The sequence below is a fragment of the Panthera uncia genome, chromosome B4 (assembly GCF_023721935.1).
Source record: "Panthera uncia isolate 11264 chromosome B4, Puncia_PCG_1.0, whole genome shotgun sequence".
Classification (NCBI taxonomy): Eukaryota; Metazoa; Chordata; class Mammalia; order Carnivora; family Felidae; genus Panthera; species Panthera uncia.
Window position 1 is genome coordinate 41,325,830 of NC_064809.1, and position 22,836 is coordinate 41,348,665.

At 39.9% G+C, this 22,836-nt stretch overlaps 1 protein-coding gene across 2 annotated transcripts in view; it reads right to left on the reverse strand.

Annotated features, from left to right (window-relative positions):
• NECAP1 (NECAP endocytosis associated 1) overlaps window positions 1-22,836 on the reverse strand; it is a 43,677-nt gene that overhangs the window by 2,086 nt on the left and 18,755 nt on the right. The window contains exon 8 of one of the 2 annotated variants that reach the window (XM_049625041.1): window positions 13,784-13,869. The exons of the other annotated variant lie outside the window; for it this stretch is intronic. Coding sequence (XP_049480998.1) covers window positions 13,830-13,869 — 40 coding nt within the window. The 3' untranslated portion in view covers window positions 13,784-13,829. Of the gene's footprint in view, window positions 1-13,783; window positions 13,870-22,836 lie in introns of those variants that run through there. 2 annotated transcript variants of the gene reach the window in all.

Consider the following 22,836-nt stretch of genomic DNA (forward strand, 5'->3'; position numbering starts at 1 on the left):
CCACTGTTGCTCTCCCACCCCACCCTACAACAGACACCTACCTTGTTCTGCTCTACCTAATGTTTCATTTAGGACTGAATTGTTTCGTAAGGAAAAGGAAAGGGTTTTGAAAAGAGGCAAGAGAGGGGAAGAGCTAATTCTTGCAAATTTTCTAGCAAATTACTAGACTCTACAAGTACTTGCACACTTGCCTGTGTGTGTGCATACACCCTCCTCCCGAGAATAATCACTGATGATCAGAGCCTCAACAATGTAAGTTTGTAAAGAAAAATACATACATACATACATACATACATACATACATACATAAATATGTTCCCAAAGGTATCTCTGTTTCCCTGGGACAAATCACATTATAACTGGATTATACTATATCACAAATAATCCCAAAACCTGAATGGCTTACAATGACATTTATGTCTTACATCGCGGGTAGGCTTATGGTCTGCATAAGGTTGACTGTAACCGTGCTTGGCTCTTCTCTTAGTATTTTCTCATTCTGGAACCTAGGATCATAGATCAGCTCCTTATAAGTTGAAACATACAGTAACACTCAAATCCTCTATTCAGATAAGGGACACATTACATCCGCTATGATTCCTTTGGCCAGTGGAAGTCACCTGGCCTTGATATGAAGAGGAAAATACACTCTACCTATGGGGAGACATGTCAAGGGCAGCAAAATTCCCACAGACTAAGTGGCTTAAATAACAATCTACTTCTCACAGTTCTGGAGGCTGGGAAGTCTAAGATCAAGGTGCCAGCAGATCGGATATCCGGTGAGGATCCCCCTTCCTAGTTCAAAGATGGCCATCTTCTCACTATGTCCTCCCATGGCAGAAGAGGTGAGGGAGTTCCTTGGGGTCTCTTTTATAAAGACACTAATACCATTCATGAGAGTTCTACCCTCATGACCTTATCGCCTCCAAAATGCCCCATCTCCTAATACCATCACATCAGGAATTAGGATTCAACATATGAATTTTGAGGGGGGACACATTCAGGCTATAGCACTCTTTACTTTTTTTAATTTTTTTAATGTTTATTTTTGAGAGAGAAAGAGAGGAGCAGGGGAGGGGCAGAGAGAGGGGTAGAGGATCTGTGCTGACAGCAGAGCCCACATAGGGCTCGAACTCATGAACCATGAGATCATGACCTGAGCCAAAGTCAGACGTTTAACCAACTGAGCCACCCAGGTACCCCTAGCACACTTTAAATAATTTAGCCAAGGGATCTCTAGAGCAGTGATCTCCAAAATGGGGCACAATACCCCCGCTGGTATTAAAAAAGTATCCTCTAGGGGCGCCTGGGTGGCTCAGTCAGTTAAGTGTCCGACTTAGGCTCAGGTCATGATCTCGCAGTTTGTGAGTTCGAGCCCCACATCAGGCTCTGTGCTGACAGCTCCAGAGCCCAGAGACTGCTTTGGATTCTATGTCTCCTTCTCTCTCTCTGACCCTAACCTGCTTACACTCTGTCTCTTTCTTTCAAAAATAAAACAAAAACATTTAAAAAAACTTTTAAAAAGGATCCTCTAGGGCACAGAAATAAAATACTAGAACATCTATTTTTAGATATTTAAAATGTTAAGTAAAATAAGTTTTATGACTATCATATGAGTTTAGTGTTTGTTGCATGTCATGTTGGTACAGGATCTATCATGAGGAAAGAGTGGAGGATCCACAACTTTCTTTTTTTATTTTTTTTCTAATGTTTATTTATTTTTGAGAGAGAGAGAGAGAGCATGTGAGCAGGCGAGGAGCAGACAGGGAGACACAGAATCCGAAGCAGGCTCCTGGCTCTGAGCTGTCAGCACAGAGCCTGACACAGGGCTTGAACTCACGAACCGTGAGATCATGACCTGAGCCGAACCGACTGAGCCACCCAGGTGCCCCAAGGTTCCACAACTCTTAAGAAGTTGATGTTGTACCTATACGTGTTCATTCATTCTCTGCATGCTGCATCATATTACAGTTTAAATATCTGTATAGTTAAGAAGTTGGCTGACCTTTGTACCCAGTTCCTGGAAGGTAACTTCTAAATCCTTAGAATTTCCTGAGTAATATGAATGTCTTTGTTATTCATGATGAGCCCTGACACTTTATGGTAATGAAGTCACTCTTTGTGAGCCCCTAGTTTGTGCTAACAAGATGACGCTAACAAGATAGGGACTGACCAAGTCAGAAAAAAGCCATGGGACTAGAGGGTTGAGGCTTTGAGCCATGAGATACCAGTCCAGCCAGGGAAGAGACAGAGACTGAGCTCAGCCTCATGGCAAATGACACAACCAAGCATGCCTATGTAACAAATGCCGATAAAACTCTGAGCACCAAAGCTCAGGTGAGCTCCTCTGTCTGCCAATACTGTGTGTACTGTCACATATTAATGTGCCAGGAAGGTGACATATCCACAGGGACAATGAAAGCTTCACACCTGGGACCCTCCCAGATCTCACCCTACGCGTGTCTCCCTTTGGATAACTCTGATGTGTATCCTTTTGCTATAATAAAACTGTAAGTATAGCTGGCAGTCTTCTGAGTCCGGTGACTTATTCTAGCAAATTATCAAACCTGAGGGAGTCATGGGAATCCCCAAATTTGTAGGAGGTTGATAAGAAATAAGGGAAGCCAGAGAAACCCCCAAATTTGTGACTGGTGTCTGAAATGAGAGCAGTCTTACACAGGACTAGGCCCTTAATCTGTGAAATCTGGCCTAACTCCAGGCAGTTGGTATCATAAATCATTACAATACCACAATATGATTAGTTTCATAAAACAAGATATTAGAATATTTGTGATTTTTTTTTTTTAACAAGATGGGAAGTGACCATCTTGTTCACTTTGGCAAATGACTTAAAAGAATTGGGAAACTTACTTAATATTGCTATGCTTAAAAAAAAAAAAAGACGTGTTCCAATTTTGCTGACTTTTTCAGTGCTATGTAATAGCTTCCGGTGGTATGCTAATTAGCAGATATCAAAGCATATGAGCACACACGTACATGCGTGCACACACACACACACACACAATTAACCTGTGCTTTCAAGGTAAAGGTGATGTTTCAACAGTGAGAAGACGACTACCTCAAAAAAGGAACTGTGTTATGGAGAGAGCAGATAGAAAATTGATAATTAGAAAAAAATTAGTTCCACCATGTTGTGATGTTTTTCCTTTTGCCAAAAATTATATAAGGATGTGGTTTATACATCTTCCTTTTTGAAATCTTCAAAATCTGGTTTCAGTGGGTTTTGAACTCATTTATCAATGAATTTAAAATGAACACTCTCATTAGTCTGCAAGAACAACTGGATTAATAACAGGAAAAAAGATATTTACCAGCTGGTTTTAACAGAAAGATTTATAAAGAGAATTGAAAAACAAGAATCACAACTTGTTAAGTACAGCTAATAATACACATCCCTTTTGAGCCATGTATCGTTATGAGGTATGTTTCACAGTTGATAGTTACTAAAAGCAAGAGCTGAAATAAACCAAACTTATAACTAATCAGATACTTTGCTCTCATAACAAGTAACACTAAATTTAAAATCATTTGAAAATATTATTTACTTTGCCTTTACCACATCCTTTTTAACTTTCATTTTTATTATAATATACATAATAAACTTGCTCGGGAGACCATCAGTTATCTGTATAACCAACCATCTTAGTAGTTTAACACAACAACCATTAATTCAGCTCAAATTCCTGATTTGGGCAAATTGGGCTGGGCTCAGCTGCATAGTTCTGGTTTGAGTCAAGGGTGGCCGATCTCAGCTCAGTCTATTCACATCTCAGCTCAGTCTATTCACGTATCTCTGGTCAGATACCAGATTGATAGGCACTTATCTAGGATGGCCCCGACTGAGACAGCTTATATCTGCTCTGTGTGGTCTCTCATCCTCCAGCCGACTAAGCAGGGTTCCAAGAGCAGCAAGAGAGCAAGTCCAATGCACATAATCCCTGCTTGCCTCACATCACGTAGTCTTTCCTTGGCCAAAGCATTGCACCATCAAGCCCAGAGCCAGTGCAAATGCTACAAGACAAAAACTATAAGAAGGTGTGGACAAATTAGAGTCACTGCTACATTCAGTCTCGTTCAGAGAGGTAAATAAATCTGGATCACAAGATGCGATACCAATTCTCCTTGGGATTTCTCCTGGTTTGATGCTCACATAAGTGCTCTGGTTGAGACAATGATAGTGATAGATCCTGAAATATAAACCATCCTTTGTTCCAGGACAGCAAAGAAACAGACTCAGAAATACTCCTGACACATGGTACTAAGGACACTAATGATCAAAAGGGGTGTCAAAAAGAAGGCTGACTGTGAGACGCCTCATTTAAATACAAAGAAATATACCAAAAAGGCGTGGGATGTGATCAATGAATGCAGACTAGAGGTCCCTGTCTGAGGGGCCATCATAACCTGGAGCTGGGGAAGGACAACACACACGAAAAGCAGACAATTAATACACCAACCACTTTTTAAAAATGGAAGCCCACAAAGTATGGCAGGAAAACAAACACGCATCAATAGTTTTACATATGACTAGCAACTGATAGGCCCTCAAAGTGACATTTTAATTACAAGATCAGATAATCGATGACTGGAAAGCACTGATGTGCACTGAAAAGAACTAAGAAAGCCTGGACTGCCATATTTTTCTTCTTCTGACCCTACCTTTAAAAAGAGGATGGGGCGCCTGGGTGGCGCAGTCGGTTAAGCGTCCAACTTCAGCCAGGTCACGATCTCGCGGTCCGTGAGTTCGAGCCCCGCGTCAGGCTCTGGGCTGATGGCTCAGAGCCTGGAGCCTGTTTCCGATTTTGTGTCTCCCTCTCTCTCTGCCCCTCCCCCATTCATGCTCTGTCTCTCTCTGTCCCAAAAATAAAAAAAAAAAAAAACGTTGAAAAAGAGGGATAAGGGGTGCCTGGGTGGCTCAGTCAGTTAAGCGTCCGACTTCAACTCAGGTCACGATCTCGCGGTCCGTGAGTTCGAGCCCCGCGTCGGGCTCTGGGCTGATGGCTCAGAGCCTGGAGCCTGCTTCTGATTCTGTGTCTCCCTCTCTCTCTGCCCCTCCCCCGTTCATGCTCTGTCTCTCTCTGTCTCAAAAATAAATAAACGTTAAAAAAAATTTTTTTAATAAAAAATTAAATAAATAAATAAATAAATAAATAAATAAAAAGAGGGATAAGTTAATATCAGTTTTGGGAAAAATAAACCTGTTGGTTTTCCATTGCAGATTTATGATACTTCCATCGAAGCTACACAAAGAGTGACAATCAAGAGTCCTAAGGCCCCTAAATAGAATTCATAGGACACCACAGCCAAATGAAAGCAATCCTTGCACTGGTGCGAACCTATAAAGAAGTTCGTAGCACCAATCACTCTAAAGACCATCTTCACGCTTGCCCTTCCTGGCAAGGTTATTGCTTATTTAGTTATTTGTTGTTATGACTCAACCTGGGTTTCCTCTCCTTAAAAGCGACCAGTTCTGCTATTAGTCATCAGCACTGAAAAAGAATGCCAATAATGGTTAAGGCATTTGAGCTTACCATGCCCTGTGCTGCGATGAATATATTGCTTTTCTCATTTCAATATTCAAAATAATCCTGAAAAATATGCATTGTTACTCCCCATTTGACCAATGAGAAAACTGAGAGTTTGACAAGTTATTAAACTGGCCACAGAGCCAACAAAATTAGACTTTTAATTAATTTGAATCCAGGCCTAATTCCCAAATTTGTATTCTAAAAGGTTATCTTTCGGAGTGGCTTCAACATGGTGGAGGAGTAGGGGGCACCAAAGTTCCCTTGTCCCTCAAACAGCACAGAAACATCTCTAGGGGCCCACGGGGACAACTTGGTGGGCCATCGGCGCTCAATTGCAACCTGGGAGAGATACAACGGGTGGCGAAGACACAGAGGGGAGAGATCCCCTTCTGTGGAGAGAGAAAAGGAAGAGAAAGAGAGGCTGTAGAAGTGTAGGACTGTATGTGGACAAGAGAAACACTATGGACTGGAGAACAGAAAAAATGGAGAAAGCACCAATTTCTAACAGGATCCAGGATTGTGGGTCTTTCTCCCGACTGGGGCAGGCTGCCCTGCACTTGCACCTGGCAGGGAGGAGAGCCAGCCCTGGGCTGGGTAGTGTGCTCAGAGGCGCAGTCAGAGAGCAGTCCCCTCCCTTGAGTGCGGAAGAAGGTACATAGCCACTCTAAGGGCGCAAAACGCCACAGCACCCACCCGCCGGAGGCCTTTTGTCAGCTGGCTGGGCAGAGTGGCTCCGGCTCTACCCCAGAACCCCGGGCACACAGAGCGAGATCCTTTAAGACATCGGGGTTTGAATCCCAGCTGACCGCCAGAGAGGCACGGGAGACTTAGAGCAGGACAAACCTGTCCCACTCACTCCCATGCAGAACTGTGAGGATGGCCTGAACAGAGTGGTCTGGGACACCCGGTCCATCGAGGAGAGACTGGGGTGTCGCCATTTTTCTCCCTATCACCAACAAGGTGGGGTTTCAGGGAACAGGACAGTGGGCCCACAGTGGAGGCGGGACCTGCCTACACCAAACCACACCCCTCCCTGCCTGGTAACTGCGTATCTATGGAGCAAGACTGACACTGATCAAACCAGACAGCCCCTCCTCCAGACCACTGGTTCCAAGGCACCATCAGACATCAGTCCAACGATTTTGCATTTTCTGATTTGATTCTTGGTCTATATCTATCTATATACCTATATATACTAATACATACTGTATATTTATACATAATAAAAATATGTAATTATATATATTATATATAATATATATAATATATATATTTTATATATATATTATATATATATAATATATTTTATATATATATATAAAATATATTATATATATATATGTTTTTTTCTTCCTTTTCTTCCTCTTATTTCTTCCCTTCTCTATTCTGGTTGTTGGTTTGTTTAAGCAGACATTTTTAATATATTCTTTTTACACCTCTTCTGTATCTCCTTTATTTTTTTTCCTCTCTCTCTCTCTCTCTCTGTATTAAGCTATATAGTTTCTCTGATTCTCTGCCTGGTCTTTTTTTTTATTTTCTTCTTCCCCGCCCTTGTCATTTCTCTTTGTATGGGATAAGGCTTCTTCCAGCACGGCTCTTTTAAAATTTTTTCCAGGGTTACTTCAATGAACAAATCAAAGCATACCTGGTGGAGGGTCCAAACCACCACGACAAGTTGGGAAATAAAGCAACCAAAGTCACAACAACGGACAACGGACAACGGACAACACACTCTGAAAACACCTCCTGAAGAGCCAGGCCCTATACAGTGTATGATCCCTTTTTAATATATCAGTGCTCACAGCTGCAGGACACATAACAAGCTATTAAAACATGTAAAAGATGGAAAACTAGCCAAAATGATGAAATGGAAGAATTCTCCTCAAGAGAAATTCCAGGAAGAAATGACAGCTAGAGAATTACTTAAAACAAATATAAACAATATAATTGAGCAAGAATTTACAAAAATGGTCATAAGATTCATCACTGGGCTTGAATAAAGCATAGAAGACAGAAGAGAATCTATTGCTGCAGAGATCAAGGAACTAAGAAATAATCATGACAAATTAAGAAATGGTGTAAATGATGTACAAAATAAACTAGACGCAGTGACAGCAAGGATGGAGAAGCAGAAGGGAGACTAAGTGAAATAGAAGATAAAATTAAGGAAAATGATGAAGCCAAGAAAAAGACAGATAAGAAAAAACTAGATCACAAGGAGAGAATTAGAGAACTAAGTGACTGAATGAAACAATAATATCCATACACAGGAGTTCAAGAAGGAGAGACAGAAAGGGGCAGAAGGTTTACTTGAACAAATTATAGCTGAGAACTTCCCTAATTTGGGGAAGGAAGTAGACATCCAGGAGGCTCAGAGAACTCCCTTAAGATTTAACAAGAATAGGTTTTCTCCACAGCATATCACAGTGAAACTAGCAAAATTCAAAGATAGAGAATTCTGAAAGCAGCTATGGACAAACCAGCCTTAACCTACAAGGGTATACACATATGGGTAGTAGCAGACCTGTCCACTGAAACTTGGCAGGTCAGAAGGGAGTGGCAGGAAATATTCAATGTGCTGAATAGGAAAAATATGCAGTCAAGAATCCTTTATCCTGCAAGGTTAACTGCAAGGCTATCCTGTCATTCAGAATAGAAGGAGAGATAAAAGCTTTCCCAAACAAATAAAAACTGGAGTTCATGACCACTAAACCAGCCCTGAAAGTGATCCTAAAGGGGACTCTGTGAATGGAATGCTGCCAAGACTACAAAGGACCAGAGACATCACCACAAGCATGAAATTTACAGATAACACAATGACACTAAATCGATATCCTTCAATAATAACTCTGAATGTAAATGGACCCAATCAAAAGACATAGGGTATCAGAATGGATTAAAAAAAAAAAAAAAAAAAAAAAGATCCATCTATATGCTGTGTACAAGAGATTCACTTTAGATCTGAGGACACCTTCAGATTGAAAGTAAGGGGACAGAGAACAATCTTTCATGCTATTGGAAATTAAAAGAAAGCTGGAGTAGTCATACTTATATCAGACAAACTAGACTTTAAACTAAAGAGATGAAGAAGGGCATTATATCGTAATCACAGGTTCTATCCATCAAGAAGAGCTAACAATTGTAAATGTTTATGCCCCCAACTGGAGATAACCCAAATATATAAATCAGTTAATCACAAACATAAGCAATCTTATCGATAAGAATACGGTAACTGCAGGGGGCTTTAATACTCCACTTACAACAATGGACAGATCATGTAGGCAAAAATCAATAAAGAAACAATGACCTTGAGTGATACACTGGACCAGATGGACTTGACAGATATATTCAGAACTTTTCATCCAAAAGTAGAATACACATTCTTCTCAAGTGCACATGGACCATTCTCCAAGATAGATCACATACTGGGTCACAAAACAGCCTTCAATAAATACAAAAGAATTCAGATCAAACCATGCATATTTTCAGATCACAACACTGTGAAACGAAATCAACCACAAGAAAAAATTTGGAAAGCCTCCAAATGCATGGATGTTAAAGAACATCGTACTAAAGAATGAATGGGTCATCCAGGCAATTAAAGAAGAAATTTAAAAATATATGGAAGCAAATGAAAACATGACAATCCAAACTTTCAAATGCAGCAAAGGCAGTCATAAGAGGAAAATACATTGCAATCCAGGCCTACCTCAAGACACAAGAAAAAACCCCCAAATACAAAACCTAATCTCACATCTAAAGGAGCTAGAAGCAGAAAGCAAAGAAACCCCAAAGCCAGCAGCAGAAGAGAAATAATAAGATTAGAGCAGAAATAAATAATGTAGAATACAAAAAACGGCAGAACAGATCAATGAATCCCAGAGCTGGTTTTTTGAAAGAATAAACAAAACTGATAAACCCCTAGCCAGACTTCTCAAAAAGAGAAGGGAAAGAACCCAAATAGATAAAATCACAAATGAAAGAGGAGAGATCACAACCAACACCACAGAAATACAAACAATTATTAGAGAATACTGTGAAAAATGATATATCAACACACTGGACAACCTGTAAGAAATGAACAAATTCCTAGATACCCACATACTACCAAAACTCAAATGGGAAGAAATAGAAAATTTGAACAGGCCCATAACCAGCAAAGAAAATTGAATCAGTTATCAAAAATCTCCCAACAAATGAGTCCTGGACCAGATGGCTTCCTAAGGGAATTCTACCAGACATTTAAAGCAGAGTTAATACCTATCCTTCTCAAGCCATTCCAAAAAACAGAAATAGAAGGAAAGCTTCCGGACTCATTCTATGAAACCAGCATTACCTTGATTCCCAAACCAAAGAGAGAACCCACTAAAAAGGAGAATTACAGGCCAATATTCCTGATGAACATGGAACCAAAAATTCTCAACAAGATACTAGCAAATCGAATTCAACAGTATATTAAAAGAATTATTCACAATGATCAGGTGGAATTCATTCTTGGGCTGCAGGGCTGGTTCAACACTTTCAATCAATACATCACATTAGTAGAAAAAAGGATAAGAACCATATGATCCTGTCAATAGATGCAGAAAAAGCATTTGACAAAACGCATCCTTTCTTAATAAAAACCCTCAAGAAAGTCAGGATAGAAGGAACATACCTTAACATCAGAAAAGCCATATATGAAAAGCCTACCACTAATATCATCCCCAATGGGGAAAAACTGAGAGCTTTCCCCCTAAGATCAGGAACACGACAGGGATGTCCACTCTCACCATTGTTGTTTAACATAGTGTTGGAAGTCCTAGCCTCAACAATCAGAAAACAAAATGGCATCCAAATTGGCAAAAAAGAAGTCAAACTTTCCCTTTTCACAGATGGCATGACACTTTACATGGAAAACCCAAAAGACTCCACCAAAAAACTGCTAGAACTGATACATGAATTCAGCAAAGTCACAGGATACAAAATCAATGTACAGAAATCAGTTGCATTTCTATACACCAATAACAAAGCAACAGAAAGAGAAATCAAGAAGTTGGTCCCATTTACAAATGCACCAGAACCATAAAATGCCTAGGAATAAACCTAACCAAAGATGTAAAAGATCTGTATGCTGAAAACTATAGAAAAGTTACAAAAGAAACTGAGGAAGACACAAAGAAATGGAAAAACATTCCATGCTCATAGATTGGAAGAACAAATATTGTTAAAATGTCAATACTACCCAAAGCAATCTACACATTCAATGCAATCCCAATCAAAATTGCCCCAGCATTCTTCTCAGAGCTAGAACAAACAATCCTAAAATTTGTATGGAACCACAAAAGACCCTGAATAGCCAAAGCAATGTTGAAAAAGAAAACCAAAGCAGGAGGCATCACAATCCCGGACTTTAGCCTCTACTACAAAGTTACAATCATCAAGACAGTATGGTATTGGCACAAAAACAGACATAGACCAACAGAATAGAATAGAGAACCCAGAATTGTACCCACGAATGTAAGGCCAACTAATCTTTGACAGAGCAGGAAAGAGTATCCAACAGAAAAAAGACAGTCTCTTTAGCAAATGGTGCTGGGAGAACCGGACAGCAACATGCAAAAGAATGAAACTGGACCATTTTCTTACACCATACACAAAAATAAACTCAAAATGGATAAAAGACCTAAATGTGAGACAGGAAACCATCAAAACTCTAGAGGAGAAAACAGGCAACAACCTCTTTTACCTCAGCCACAGCAACTTCTTACTCCACACATCTCTGAAGGCAAAGGAAAAAAAAAGCAAAAATAAATTATTGGGACCTCATCAAGATAAAAAGCTTCTGCACTGCAAAGGAAACAATCAACAAAACTAAAGAGCAACTGAAGGAATGAGAGAAGATATTTGCAAATGGCATATCAGATAAAGGGTTAGTATTCAAAATCTATACAGAACTTACCAAACTCAACACCCAAAAAACAAGTAATCCAGTGAAGAAATGGGTGGAAGACATGAATAGACACTTATCCAAAGGAGATATCCAGATGACAAATAGACACATGAAAAGACGCTCAACATCACTCACCATCAGGGAAATACAAGTCAAAACCACATTGAGATATCACCTCCTACCAGTCAGAGTGGCTAAAATTAACAGCTCAGGAAACAACAGATGCTGGCGAGGATGTGGAGAAAAGGGAACCCTCTTGCACTGTTGGTGGGAATGCAAACTGGTGCAGCCAGAAAAGTGTGGAGGCTCTGCAAAAAATTAAAAATAGAACTACCCTACGACCCAGCAATAGCACTACTAGGAAATTATCCAAAGGATACAGGAGTGCTGATTCATAGGGGCACATGTACCCCAATGTTTACAGCAGTGCTATCAACGATAGCCAAATTATGGAAAGAGCCCAAATGTCCATCAACTGATGAATGGATAATGAAAATGTGGTTTATATATATAATGGAATACTACTTGGCAATGAGAAAAAATGAAATCTTGCCATTTGCAACAACGCAGATGGAACTGGAGGGCATTATGCTAAGTGAAATAAGTCAGAGAAAGACAGATATCATATGTTTTCACTCATATGTGGAATTGAGACTTAACAGAGGACCATGAGGGAAGGTAAAGGGAAAAAAATAGTTTCAAACAGAGAGGGGAGGCAAACAAACCATAAGAGACTCTTAAATACAGAGAACAAACTGAGGGCTGATGGGGGGGGAGGTGCGGGGGAGAGGGGAAAATGGGTGATGGGCATTGAGGAGGGCACTTGTTGGGATGAGCACTGGGTGTTGTATGTAAGCAAGGAATCATGGGAATCTACTCCCAAAGTCAAGAGCACACTGTATACACTGTATGTTAGCTAACTTGACAAGAAATTGTATTTTAAAAAATAAATACATATATAAACATAAACTGCTACTTCTTGCAAATACATATGTACAACCTATGTACATACATACATACATACATAAAAGGTTATCTTTCAAAGAGTGAGCTACTGAAGCAGATATTGGATAACTATCTTTCAAAGATGTTATGGATGTTTTCTACAAAACTGTCATTAAATCTCTTTCGAATCAAAAATTTTGATTCCTTGGAACATATAAAAATATTAAGGATTTGGATTTTAAAAAGATGGAGTTTATGTGGTGGCTGGTGAGAAATGGAAAAACTGTGTGTCTCCAGTCCCCCTATTGCTGAATATTATTTTTGCAGAAGTCCCATGCAACTAAATATAGGTTGTGGCAACCTGCCAATGACTCAAAGATACTCCTCCTGCCAAGAAAATATCTCAGAATCAGCCCTTTAGAGTTTCCCCCTGAATAAGTCCAGTCTGACCTTCAACCACCAAATGTGAAGCATACTCTTGGCAAAAAGCAGCTAACTTGGGGCACCTGGGTGGCTCAGTGGGTTAAGCATCCGACTCTTGATTTCAGCTCAGGTCACGATCTCACCGTTCATAGGATGGAGCCCCACGTCGAGCTCCTTGCTGACAGTGTGGAACCTGTTTGGGATCCTCTCTCTGTCCCTCCCCTGATCACACTCTCTCTCCTTCTCTCTCTCAAAAATACATAAACATTAAAAAAAACTTTTTAGGGCACCTAGGTGGCTCAGTCGGTTAAGCATCCGACTTTGGCTCAGGTCATGATCTCACAGTCTGTGGGTTCAAGTCCCATATCAGGCTCTGTGCTGACAGCTCAGAGCCTGGAGCCTGCTTCAGATTCTCTATCTCCCTCTCTCTCTGTCCCTCCCCTGCTTGTGCACATGCGAGCACTCGCTCTCTCTCTCTCTCTCACAAAAATAAATATATAAACAGCAAAGACACATCTGATTAACATCACCAAGCTATGTCTAAGCTCCTGAGCATAGATTAATGTAATAAGTCACCTTTATTTGTACTTTTCTTCAGGCTTTATTGAGATAAAAATGGACATAGAATTTTGTGTAAGTTTAAGGTGTACAATGTGATAATTTGATATATGAATATATTGTGAAATTATTACAACAGAGTTAGTAAATACCTCCATAACTTCATATAATTGCCCTTTCTTTTTTTGTAGTGAAAACATTTAAAATCCATTCTCTTAGCAAATTTCAATTATATAACACAGTATTTGACAATATTAGACTATACTCACAATGCTATACAGTAGATCTCCAGAACTTGTTAATCTTAGAGCTGGAAGTGTGCACCCTGTCACCAGCATCTCTCTATTTCCCTTGGCTCCCGGTCCCTGGCAACCACGATTCACTCTGAGTTCAGTTTCTTTAGATTCCACATATAAATGAGATCATACAGTATCTGTCATTTTTTCCAGCTTTGTGGAGATACTATTGAAATATAAAAAAATGTAAGTTTAAGATGTATACAGTAATGATTTGATACACATATATATTGGAAAATGAATACTACCATAGGGTTAGTTAACACATCCATCCCTTCACGTGACTGGTCTACACTCTTAACAACTGCCAAGTATATAACACAATAATGTTATTTGACACACAAGCAAAGGCAACAAAAGCAAAAATAAACAAGTGGGGCTGCAGCAAACTAAAAAGCTTCGACACAGCAAAGCACAGACCACCCATCAGTAATACCTCTCTCCCGGGGCTTTAGATCAAAAAAGAAAAACCAGTAGTTAAGAACAAGAGGAATCTGGAATATCTTGTTCCATCAGATATAAAGGAACTGAATAATTATTTTTCACATCACCAAAACGGGTGACCCGTTGAGATTCCCAGCCTCGGTCCCCCCGCAAAGATCAACAGCTATCCATGAACAAAAACTGCTCTAGGAGAGCTGTGAAGTCTACTTCAGAAACTTTAGCAACACGGTGGAACAAAAAACCTGAGAATAACCACACAGGAAGAGAACAAACAGCTTCATTTTGCCTGCACTTTCCCACCCTCCCACCCCGGACCACCCAAGGCAACACTGCTCAGCACCAAGAGGGTTCTTCCCAGCTGGAAAGAGTTCTCCTTACCAGGAAAGGGAAAAACGGGGTGAATGATCAGCCTCTCTAGCCTTTCAGAGCGCTTCAAGAAGGTCTCACTTCAGTTTCAACCCACCCAGACTGGCAGAGTCGAGTTGCATAGCATCAGCTAGGAACAAGGAAGAAAAGCAGAAGCTACCAACAGCAGCCACGCATGGTCACAGGTCACATTTCACAGCTCGGCGACATGATCCGCAGAAAACCCAGATTGTGCCACTGCAGAAACTAACGACCGCGGCAGACTCCCTGTAGATTTCACCAGCGTTTGCCTCACAGATACTCACATTTGCTGACATCAGACATCCGAGTCCCTCCCCGTTCCACCACCTCTCCGTGCACACCACCCCCCCCCCCCCCCCGCCAGAGCCCCTGAACCACACCAGCAGTCAACCATGGCCTCTGCAGCTGTTCCAATACAAGATGCTAGCATGGACCCCAGAGGATTACCCCAAACGTCATGTGTGCACTTAAGTGTAGCTTCTCCAGCTATACACTTGCACACCACCAGCCTGATGCCTATCACTGGCCACCACTACCGTGCACACACCCAGAGGGGGAGACCATGCAACTAGAGGAGAATGCACCAACGGCCCAGGCTGTTGCCGGTGAGCCCAAAGCTGGCTCCCACCCTTGCGGCCTGCCCTGGCCCCCACTACTCCATGTGGCTGCAACTGGTCCTCACCGCTTAACTGGCTCTCGCAGCTGGTCCCCACACCCAAGTGTGTGCATACCACAAGCCCCAGCCACCACCACTGCCTGCCCTGGCCCAAACTGCTGGGGACTCCAAAACAAGTGTCAAAAACGAGCGTCAATGCCGTGGACCCCAACGGTCTGAGCCAAAGACACATCGTGCCCCACCCCATCTATGGCATAACTACATACCCCAGCAGTTGGCACCCTGCACCACTAGAACTGGGGTCACAGCATGCTCTAGCATAGGCCCACCCACAGACAAATGCCTTCCCTTAAGCAAGTTAGGCCATAGGTCTAGAAGAGGGGCTGTTTCTTCAAATATTCAGACAACTATACTAGGCTACAAGGATAATGAAGAATCAGGGAAATATGCAGGGGGATACAATAAACCTCTAGTAACTAGCCCCAAAGAAATGGCGATCTAGGAATTACCTGACAAAGAATTCAAAATAATTGTTCTAAAGATGCTCAGAGAACTGAGAGAAACAATTTCATATTAGAAAAAAATACAAGAAAAAAGAAGTCCAACAGAGATCATAAGAAAATATCAGAAATTTTGTAGCTGAAGAATTATCACTGAAGAATTCAACAGAAAGCTTCAACAGCAGCCTTAACCAAGCAGAACAAAGAATTTTGATCTAGAAGATAGATCAAACGAAATCTAGCGAGCAAAAAGAAAAAAGATGAAAAGAGAGGAATAAAGTCTACAAGACTTATCGGAAACCATTAAAACAAACACACATCATTGGAGTCCCAGGAAATAAAAAGCTCTTTAAAGAAATAATGCTCTTTAAAGAAATAATGGCTCTTTAAAGAAATAAAGAAAGCTCTTTAAAGAAATAATGGCTAGGGGCGCCTGGGTGGCTCAGTCGGTTGAGTGACCAACTTCGGCTCAGGTCATGATCTCATGGTTTGTGAGTTCAAGCCCCGCATCAGGCTCTGTGCTGACAGCTCAGAGCCTGGAGCCTGCTTCTGATTCTGTGTCTCCCTCTCTCTCTGCCCCTCCCCCACTCATGCTCTGTCTCTCTCTCTGTCTCAGAAATAAACATTAAAAAAAAAAAAAAAAAAGAAAAGAAATAATGGCTAAACATATCCCAAACCTAGAGAGAGATTTGGACATTCAAATTCACGAAGGAAGACATCACCACAAAAATGCAATTCAAAATGATCTTCTGCAAAGAAGAACAAAGGTAGAGGTATCACAATTCCAGATTTCAAGATGTACTACAAAGCTGTAGTCATCAAAACAGTAGGGTACTCGGGTGCCTGGATGGCTCAGTCAGTTAAGCGTCCGACTTTGGCTCAGGTCATGATCTCACAGTTCAAGAGTTCGAGCCCCACATCCAGCTCTGTGCTGACAGCTCAGAACCTGGAGCCTGTTTTGGATTCTGTGTCTCCCTCCCTCTCTGCCCCTCCCCTGCTCATGCTCTGTCTCTCTCTCTCTCAAAAAAAGTAAATAATAAACAACTTAAAAATTAAAAAAAAGAAAAAGAAAAGCACAGAGAAGAAATATGCAGTCTTCTCTGTGGCACTTAAAAAAAAAAGAAAGAAAGAAACAGTACGGTACTGGCACAAAACAGACACGTAGATCAATGAAATGGAATAGAGCGCCCAGAAATAAACTCAAACTTATATGGTCAATTACTTTATGACAAAGAAAGCCATGGATATACAGTGGGTAAAAGACCATCTCTTCAACAAATGGTGCTAGGAAAACTGGACAACTACATGTAAAAGAATGAAACTGGAACACTCTTACACCATACACAAAAATAAACTCAGGTTAAAAATCTAAGTGTGGGGTGCAGGGGGCTCAGCTGGGTGAGTGTCAAGCTCTTGATGTCCACTCAGGTCATGACCCCAGGGCCCTGGGATTGAGCCCCCATGTCAGGCTCTGTGCTGAGCAGGGAGCCTGTTTGAGATTCTCTCTCTTTCTCCCTCTGCCCCTCTCCCCAGTTTGTGCTTTTTCTCTTTACAAGTAAAAATAAAAGGGGGGCACCTGGGTGGCTCAGTTGGTTAAGCATCTGACTGTGGCTCAGGTCATGATCTCATGATTCGTGAGTTCGAGCCCCACATGGGGCTCTGTGCTCACAGCTCAGAGCCTGGAGCCTGCTTTGGATTCTGTCTCCCTCTCTCTCTGCCCTTCCCCCACTTGTGCTCTCGCTCTTGCTCCTCTCTCTCTCTCTCTCTCAAAAATAACCAACCAGTAAAAAAAAAAAAAAAAAAAAGAAAGGTGTACCCGGGAGGTTCAGTCAGTTAAGCATCTGACTTTGGCTCAGGTCATGATCTCATGGTTCATGGGTTCGAGCCCCACGTCAGGCTCTGTGCTGATAGCTCAGAGAATCCTGCTTTGGATTCTGTGTCTCCCTCTCTCTCTGCCCCTCCCCTGATCGCTCTCTGTCTCTGTCTGTCTCTCAAAAATAAACATTTTTTTTTAATTTTTAAAAAGTAAAAATAAAAAATAAATAGGGATGCCTGGGTGGCTCAATTGGTTAAGCATCTGACTTCAGCTCAGATCATGTCTCATGGTTTGTGGGTTCAAGCCCTGCATCAGGCTCTGTGCTGACAGCTCAGAGCCTGGAGCCTGCTTCAGATTCTGTGTCTTCCTCCCTCTTTCTCCCCTACTCTCTCTCTCGCTCTCTCTCAAAAATAAATAAACATTAAAAAAATTGTTTTAATTTAAATAAATAAAAACCTAAATATGAGACAGGAAACCATAAAATTCCCCACAAAAAAAAAAAAAACATAGGCAATAATTTCTACATCGGTTATAGAAACGGTTTTCAAGATATGTCTCCTGAGGCAAGGAAAATAAAAGCAAAAATAAACTATTGGGACCACACCAAAATAAAAAACTTCTGCACAATGAAGGAAACAAATCAACAAAATGAAAAGGCCACCCACTGACCAGGAGAAGAAATCTGCAAATGATATATTCAATAAGGGGTTAAAATCCAAAATATATAAAGAACTACAACTCAATACCCGCCCCCCAAAAAATAATCCTATTAAAAATGGGCAGAGGACCTGAATATTTTCTAAAGAAGACATATGTATGTCTTCATCAGAGAAATGCAAATCAACACCACAATGAAATATCACCTCATACCTGTCAGAATGGCTAGAATCAAAAAGACAAGAAATAACATGGGGAGAAAAAGGAAGCCTCACGCACCATTGGTGGGAATGCAAATTGGTACAGCAACCGTGGAAAACAGTACGGAGGCTGCTCAAAAAAATTAAAATTAGAAATAGTGTATGATCCAGTAATTCCACCACTGGGAAAACAAGAACACTAATTCACCCCTTAAGAGGCACCCCTTATGTTTACTGCAGCATTGTTTACAGTAGCCAAAAAATGGAAGCAACCCAAGTGTCTACCAATAGATAAATGGATAAAGAAGATGTGGGGTGTGTGTGTGTGTGTGTGTGTGTGTGTGTGTAATGGAATATCCCACAGCTGTAAGGAAGAAAGAGATCTTGCTATTTGTAATATGGATAGCCCTAGAGCGTATAATGCTAAGTGAAGTAAGTCAAACAGACAAAGGCAAATACCATATGATTTCATTCGCATGTGGAATTTAAGAAAAACAAACAAACAAAGAGACAAAAAATAAAAAATAAAAAGACTCAAATACAGAGAATAAACTGGTGGTAGCCAGAGGGGAGGTCGGTGGGGGGATAAGCAAAATAGATAAAGGGGATTAAAAAGTATGAACTTCCAGCTACAAAAAAAAAAATAAATAAATAAAATAAGTCACAGAGATGAAAAGTACAACACAAGGAATACAGTCAATAACATTATAATAACGTGGTTTGGAGACACATAGTGACTATACTTCTCGTGCACTGAGTAATATGTACAACTATTGCATCATTACGTGGTATACCTGAAACTAATAAAACACTGTGTGTTAATACTTCAATTAATAAAATAAATTATCTTCTCCAGGACACATTATGGTAAAACTGTCTAAAATCAAAAACAAAGAGAAGATTTAAAAAGCAGCAAGAGAAAAAATGTCTCTCTCACACAAAGCCATAAGCAGATTTGCCAGTAGAATCCTTGCAAGCCAGAAGAGAATGGGATGATATATTCGTGTTCAAAGTGCTGAAAGAAAGAAACAGTCAACCAAGAATATTTTACCCACGAAAATTATCATTCAGAAATGAAGGTGAGGGGTGCCTGGGTGGCTCAGTCAGTTGAGTGTCTGACTCTTGATTTTGGCTCAGGTCATGATCCCAGGGTCATGGGATCAAGCCCTGCATCAGGATCCATGCTCAGCTTGGGATTCTCTCTCTCTCGTTCTCTCTCTCTCTCTCTCTCTCTTTCTCTCTCTCCCCCTGTTCCTCTCTCTCTCTCTCTCTCTCTCTCTCTCTCTCCCTCTTCCTCTGCCCCACCACACACTCTCCCTCTCTCTAAAATAAATTTTTTTTTAAAGTTTAAAAATGAAGGTGAGAGAAAGACTTTCCCTAAGAAACATAAGTTGAGGGTGCTCATCACTACTAGACTTGCTTTATAATAAATGCTGAAAGGAATTCTTCAAGCTAAAATGAAAAATTGCTAGTTAGTAATATGAAAGTATTCAACACACTGGTAAAGATAAGCCTATAGCTATATTCACTTAATTCTAGCATAAATGTTAAACACAAAGGCATTAAAAACAGCTATAGCTAGAATAATTAAATAGATATACAATATAACAAGAGGTAAATAGTGACATCAAAAACATAAAAGGGGGAATAAAAGGGTAGAGTTTTTGTATGCAAAGTTAAATTGTTATCAGCATAAAAGACTATTTCATATATGTGTATACACACACATACATACATATATATGGTGCTTTATGGAAGTTTCCAAGCCTACAGTAGAGTCAAAAACATTAAGAGAGGGGCATCAAAACATACCACTACAGAAAATCATCAATTCACAAAAGAAGGCAGCAAGAGAAGAAGAAAGGAACAAGGGAACTACAAAACAAAAAAAACAATTTTAAAAATGGCATTAGTAAATCCTTACCTGTCAATTACTCTAAATGTAAATGGATTGAATTCCCCAATGAGAAGACATAAAGTGACTAGATGGATAAAAAAACCAAGACTCAACTATATATAACCTACAAGACACCCACTTCAGTTTTAACGATACACATAAGTGAAGAGTGAATGGATGGGATAAGATATTCCACACAAGTAGAAACCAAAAGAGAATGGGATGGCGATCCATATACCACAAAACAGACTTGAAGCCAAAAATGGTAACAAAAAAATAAAGTCATTAAATAATGTCAAGAAGATATAACAACCCCAAATATATATGCACCCAACAGCAGAGCACCTAAATATATTAAGTAAATACTAACAGATTTGAAGGGAGAAATAGATGGTACAGTAATAGCAAGAGACTTCAGTATACCACCTTCAACAACGGATGGATCACCCAGATAGAAAAATCAACAAGAAAATGTTGGACTGCAGCCATTCTTCAGACTAAGGGACTTAACAGACATATACAGAACGTTCCATCCAACACCAGTAGAATACACATTCTTCTCAAGTGCAAACATAACATTCTCCAGAACAGATCGTATGTTAGATCAAAAAAAAGTCTCAGGAAATTTAAAAAGACTGAAATGTTCTCCAACCACAATAGTATGAAACTAGAAATCAGTAATAGAAGAAAACCTAGAAAATTCATAAATATATGAAAATTAACACAACCCTGAATAACCAATACATCAAAGCAATCAAGCAGGAAATCAAAAAATAGCTTGAAACAAAAGTAAAAACATAACATACCAAAACCTATGCGAGGCTACAAAAGTAATTCTAAAAGATAAGTTTCTGGCGGTACATTCTTACATTAAGAAAAAAGAAACCTCTCAAATAAAGAACCTCACTACACCTCAAGAAATTAGAAAAAGAAAAACAAACTAAGCCCAGAGTTAGTGCAAAGAATGAAATAACAATAGTCAAAATGAAAATAAATGAAACAGAGACCAGAAAAACAATAGAAAAGATCAACAAAACTCTGCTGGTGTTTTGAAAAGATAAAATTGCCTTGCCTTTAGCAAGACAGAGAGAAAAAGGAGACTCAAATAAGTACACTACAAAATGAAAGAGGAGACATTACAACTGGTACTACAGAAATACAAAGGATAGTAAGAGACTACTATAAACAATTATATGCCAAGAAACTGGATAACCTAGAAAAATGAAAACATTCCTAGAAACATACAGCCTACCAAGACTAAATCAGTAAATAACAGAAAATATGAACAGACCAGTAACAAGTAAGGATTTTTAATCAGAAATCCAAAACCTGCCAACAAAGAAAAGTCCATAACCAGATGATTTTAAAGGAGAATTCTACCAAAAACTCAAGAGGGAAAAACACTCCCCAATTCATTTCATGAAAAAGAAATAAAGAAAACAATCCCATTCACAATAGCACCAAAAACAACAAAATTGGAATAAATTCAACCAAGAAGGTGAAATTTCTATACCCCAAACACTGCAACTTTGATGAAAAAAAAACTGAAAACAAAACATGAAAAGTCATCTTGTGTTCATGGATTGAAAGAGTTAATATTGTTAAAATGTCCACATTTTTTTTTACAACACTCCTAAAAATTAACTCAAAATAGGTTAAAGATTTAAATTTAAGACCTGATATGGTAAACTTCTATAAGAAAACATAGGGAGGAAGTTCCCTGACATTAGTCTTGGCAATGATTTTTTAGATATGATACAAAGAGCACAAGCAACAAAAGCAAAAATCAACTAGTGGAACTGTATCAAACTAAATATCTTTTGCACAAGAGAAACATTAAAAAAAAAATGAAGACAAAAAAATAAAAAATAAAAAAATAAAAAAATAAAAAAAAAAGGGGCGCCTGGGTGGCGCAGTCGGTTAAGCGTCCGACTTCAGCCAGGTCACGATCTCGCGGTCCGTGAGTTCGAGCCCCGCGTCGGGCTCTGGGCTGATGGCTCGGAGCCTGGAGCCTGTTTCCGATTCTGTGTCTCCCTCTCTCTCTGCCCCTCCCCCATTCATGCTCTGTCTCTCTCTGTCCCAAAAATAAATAAAAAACGTTGAAAAAAAAAAAAATGAAGACAACCTATGGAATGGGGAAAAATATTCACAAACCATATATGTGACAAGGAGTTAATACTCAAAATATTTAAGGAACTCCTACAACTTGGTAACAAAAAAACAACCCAATTAAAAATGGGCAGAGGAACCAAATCGACATTTTTCCAAAGAAGACAAAATGGTCAACAGCTCTTTTTTTCTTTCATTTACAAAAGGTTTATTTAGTCACAAGTAGTTGACTGTCTCAATGTGACTCAAGACCACAAAGATACTATTTCTACTTTACTCCCTTCCAAGCCCTAGGGCCCAGCCTGGCAGGAGTGATGCTTGGGGCCCATTCACAAGAAAGATGGTCAGCATCAGTAAACATCAGGGAAATGCAAATCAAAACCACAATCAAATATCACCTCACACCTTGTCATCAAGATGACAAGAGTTAACAAAAGTTGGCAAGGATGTGGAGAAAAGGAAACCCTTGTACACGGTTGATGGAAAGGCAAATTGGCACAGCACTAC